General features: G+C 52.3%; 1 protein-coding gene across 4 annotated transcripts; it reads left to right on the top strand.

Moving 5' to 3' along the window:
* LOC143384673 (sulfotransferase 1A1-like) lies at positions 1 to 4,435 on the top strand. Of its 4 annotated transcripts, none has more exons than XM_076839736.2 (9): positions 2 to 710; positions 1,312 to 1,430; positions 1,936 to 2,127; positions 2,235 to 2,360; positions 2,442 to 2,539; positions 3,050 to 3,176; positions 3,409 to 3,503; positions 3,966 to 4,146; positions 4,237 to 4,435. In XM_076839736.2, exons 3-9 carry the CDS (start codon positions 1,980 to 1,982, stop codon positions 4,347 to 4,349), a joined length of 888 nt encoding a protein of 295 aa, XP_076695851.2. In that variant the 5' UTR covers positions 2 to 710; positions 1,312 to 1,430; positions 1,936 to 1,979; the 3' UTR covers positions 4,350 to 4,435. The 4 variants fall into 4 exon arrangements, with proteins under 4 accessions (XP_076695853.2, XP_076695851.2, XP_076695854.2 ...); XM_076839737.2 differs by lacking the exon at positions 2 to 710 and adding an exon at positions 734 to 1,186; XM_076839738.2 differs by lacking the exon at positions 1,312 to 1,430 and having other exon boundaries at positions 1 to 710.
* Positions 4,436 to 4,663: the final 228 nt, after the last annotated feature.

Below are 4,663 nucleotides of genomic sequence, written 5' to 3'. Positions count from 1 at the left end.
ATTTTTTTTTTTTTGTGGGGTGTGGGGGGGCTCATCTCTGGTAGCCTCAGTACAAGCACTGGTCTTTGGCTGCTCTGATACTTCTTCCTCCTTTTCTGGCAACCTTCCAAGAGACCCCAAAGGTACAGTGCTTTCTCAATTCTGTGTTGAGGAGACTTGTGAAATTACAGGGATTTGAACAGAGAAGTTACTTTCAAAACCGTGTTCTTCAAGATCATGCTGAGCAAGTGGCTCTTTTTGCTCCTGGTTTAAGTAGTGTGCTACTAGGAAATCACTTTATGCTTTAGGCAATGCATCTTTAGTGAGTAAGCCCTGGATTTTAATGCAAACAGTAAGAGAAAGGCTGAGGAGGAGGTGGGGAGCTCACTTACACGGATCTCTGTGGCTCTCTAGCCTAATCTCTTCATGTCCATCTGTCCCTGGAGCCCCCTTCAAGCTCCATCAGCCGTGAGCCATGTTCCTGAGGTCCTACAGGAGCCATGAATCAGGGGCTCCCTCCAGGACTAGTACGCTCTGGCATCCTTGTCTTTCCTGTCTCATGCTGCCTCAAAAACAGCCCTCGTTGCTCTGCTCCGCCCCCCCGTCCTTTGGCCCTGCCCACCCAGTATTCTAGACTTGCCCTGTTGTTAGAGTCTGCAGTTCTGGAATGCCTGTGGCTGCTCTGGTCTGAGCCTGTGGTGTCTTGAGATTGGCCTGGAGCCCGAAGAAAGGTGAGTGGCCCTGCACCCCATCTTTTCTCTCCCCTTTCCTCCCTTGACTTGGTCAATTAGAAAAAGCTGACTGTTGCCCAACTGTGAAGGGAAGGAGGTTAGGACCAGATTACAGCTGAAAAAACATCCAGCCCGTGGGGCCCTTTCTCCTCATTTCACTTTGTTTGTTTGCTCTATGGTAAACCCACATCTTGAGTTTCAGATAGTTCTTAGCAAGAGGTCCCTCATCCCAGACCTCACCCTTTTCTTTCTGGAGGACAGCCAGTTCCAGCTTCATGCTAACAGGGAAACACAGACTTCCCCCTGCCTGAAACCTCACCCTGAATTCTGGGAGGACAGCCAGTCCGAGCGTTTGCTCCTCATTTTGAAACTAGAAAACCTTTAGCTCAGAGAGCAGCTCTGTGATCCCCACATAGCACCAACACAGAGCCACTGCATGCCCAGGAAGCCACAAGGCCAGGAGACTGAGAGATCAAGTAAGTCCAGATTGGGGTTGACTGGGTCAGACCACCCTTGTCCTGCCCAGGTGCTGACTCCAACATCTTCCAAGTGCTGGCCAGTTCTTAGTGCTTGATTAGGCACCTCTTTTATCACTCGACAGAAACCTCTGCCTCCCTGTTCTTTCCACCTCAAGAGGGAAACTCCAGCCTGGACAGTCTCACTGCCCTCATCTGCAGAGTCATTGAATTTTACTCATTTTCGTAAAAGACTGGCCCTGAGGCAAGTTCTGTTACCCAATTACCTGGGTTGGTTCTGGAAGCAAGATGGAGCTTCGGTGGGCAAGTGGGATCCCAGGTCAATTGGCCTGGGGTGTTTTTGAATATGAAGGGCCCAAGGAGCTTAAAAAAGGGGAATAGCATGAAGAGGAGCCCATTAGATTTAGGAAGGATGTACTAAGAGAAAAAAGCCTACGGGTAAGAAGTTAGAATGGGCAGGCCACAATAGTATTTCGAAATGCATGCTGGAATGCTTCCAAACTCAAGTGTCAGGACTTCAGCCCTAGAATTGCTTACATTGTTCTGGGCTGTGGCTGGGCACTGGGGTCATGGAAAGTTCTGCAGGTAAGCAGAAGGTGTAGCATGACCTGTGAACCACTGTATTGGAGTTAGACCTCATTTCCAGTCCCAACTGCCACTTACTAGCTTAATGAGCTTGGGAAAATCATAAGACCTCCTGAAGCTTCAGTATCTCAAAGCAACCATTCAGCAAATGCTGTTTTGTGAAGGGATTCAGAGAAGCAGAGCAGGCGCTAGCCCCTGACTCAGCAGCATGGAGCTGGTCTCGGACACCTCCCGCCCTCCACTGGTCAGTGTGAAGGGGGTCCCGCTCATCAAGTACTTTGCAGAGATGGTGGAGCCACTTCAGAGCTTCCAGGCCTGGCCTGATGACCTGCTCATCAGCACCTACCCCAAGTCTGGTAAGTGAGGAGGGCCACCCCGCTCCTCCACTGGGGCTGCAACCCTGACCTTGGTCAGCAGGACCAGGCCCTCCACCCTGATCACAGGGTTTTCTTCCCTCTTACAGGTACCACATGGGTAAGTGAGATAGTGGACATGATCTACCAGAGTGGTGACCTAGAGAAGTGTCATCGGGCCCCCATCTTTGTAAGGGTGCCCTTCCTTGAGTTCAAAGGCCCAGGGGTTCCCTCAGGTGAGTATCATGGTGCTGAGGCAGGTGATATTAGGAAGACTGGGCTCCAGCTCACCACAAGTTCCCTTTCCCACACCTTAGGTCTGGAAACTTTGAAAGATACACATGCCCTGCGGCTCATCAAGACACACTTGCCCCTGGGCCTGATTCCTCAGAGTCTGCTGGATCAGAAGGTCAAGGTGAGTGGCAGCAGAGGCCACTAGGCCATTCCAGCTTTGGTCCTGTTCTGCAGGGAAAGTCTCTTCAAGCTTTGTCTCTGCACAAGTGGGAAGGCCACCTGCCCTCACTGTGGCGGGGCCAAGACGAGGAGGAGAGCGAGTCTTTTCAGTGCAGACCCGAGGGCAGGGGAGCCTGGTGCTCAGAGGCTCACAGAGGGGCTGGAGGGTCCTCTGCCTGCCTTGTTCTCCATCTGGGTGTGTGGTGGAATCCCAGGGGTCAGATTAGGATGAAGTATGGCTTCAGGGACCAGCCAGGAGTCTCCCATCAAAGCTGAGTTCAGATCCCAGCTGCTGTAGCCATCCCTGAGGTCTCCAGCAAGTCAGCCTCAAGGCCTCAGCATGTTCCCTGTCAAGCCGAGAGGGGACCCCCTATAGGGGTGCTGTGAGGGGGACAGGAACCAGGGGTCAGGCAGTCCTGGGGTGTGTGCGTGGGGTGGTGTAGCTGGCAGTGGGTGTCATGTGTCCCTGCAGGTGATCTATGTTGCCCGCAATGCAAAGGATGTGGCTGTCTCCTATTACAACTTCTACAAAATGGCCAAGGTGCACCCTGACCCTGGCACCTGGGACAGCTTCCTGGAGAAGTTCATGGATGGACAAGGTGGGCCCCAACCTGGAGGAAGGAGAGGGCTGGAATTTAGGAAGCCCACCTAAAACTTATAACAGGGCTGGAATTGTGGCTCAGTGGTAGAGTATTTGCCTAGCACACGTGAGGCACTGGATTTGATTCTTAGCACCTCATAAAAAATAAATAAAATAAAGGTCTTGTGTCTATCTACAACTAAAAATATTAAAAAAAGCTCAGACCAACTGGGTGGCATCCCCTTCCCCAGTGTCCTATGGGTCGTGGTACCAGCATGTGCAGGAGTGGTGGGAGCTGAGCTGTACCCACCCGGTGCTCTACCTCTTCTATGAAGACCTGAAGGAGGTGAGATTTTCCCCGCTACCACTCCATCTATGTTCCACCCAGGGGGCAGGAACCTCAGGGGACCTGACCTCCCCTTTGGCAGGCCCACCCAGCCCAGAATTGCTCACACTGCCTTCCTGGCCTGGAACCACAGAGCCAGCCCAGCTCAGCCCTCTCTCCTAGTGCCTGGATCAGATCAGCTGTTTGTTGTTTTCATGTCTCCCTGTCCAGGGCTGCGCCACACCTGGGGCCACAGTTCTAAAAGACTGTCCCTGCCCTCTCTCCTAAGGCACTAAGCAGGGCTCACTCCAGGACCCTAAGGCTGAGAGCTAGTCTTTTTGCTCCAGGGAAAGAGGCCCAGAGTGAAGAGTTAGGGCTGGGAGGTTTCTAAGTGGAAGGAGCCAGCTCCCCGCTTGTGATACCAGAGAGGGGACTTCCCTTGTGTGTACACCATAAGTAATCCAAACCTGTATCTTGCTTCAGAACCCCAAAAGGGAGATTAAAAAGATCCTGGAGTTTCTGGGGCGCTCCTTGTCAGAGGAGATGGTGGATCACATCGTCCAGCACACATCCTTCAAGGAGATGAAGAAGAATCCCATGACTAACTACAGCACCATACCAACTGAGATAATGGACCACAGTATTTCTGCCTTCATGAGGAAAGGTATGTGTCTGGAGAAGGGAGTGTGGAAGCAGCTTCCATTTGGGGTCACCTGTGTGGGTGTGACTCAGGCCTCCTCCTTTCTTTCCCCAGGCGTGACAGGGGACTGGAAATCTATCTTCACTGTGGCCCAGAATGAACGCTTTGACGCCCACTACGCTGAGAAGATGGCAGGCTGCAAGCTCAACTTCTGCTGGCAGCTCTGAGTGGTGTCGTGGGGAGCCACTGCAGGGGGAGTGTGGGCACAAGCCTGACCCATGACCTCAAGAATAAAATATGATGTGTCCAACAAGAGGTTCTGTTGGAAGCAGGAGGACACCTGACACTAACTAAATCCCACTGGGGCCAAGTAGGGCCTTGACCCTTGCATCCTCAGCACCCACATGCCCTGTCTGGGCAGGGAAAGGAGGTCTACAGAAGGAAGGCCCAGAGACATGGATAACGGGGAAGAATATTTATTTGATCACAGAAAATCCTGTTGCTTTCTCCCATGAGGCTAGCAACAGCAGTCCTCCCATCT

Source organism: Callospermophilus lateralis, chromosome 19 (assembly GCF_048772815.1).
Source record: "Callospermophilus lateralis isolate mCalLat2 chromosome 19, mCalLat2.hap1, whole genome shotgun sequence".
Lineage (NCBI taxonomy): Eukaryota > Metazoa > Chordata > Mammalia > Rodentia > Sciuridae > Callospermophilus > Callospermophilus lateralis.
This window is presented reverse-complemented; position numbering and strand designations above follow the sequence as displayed.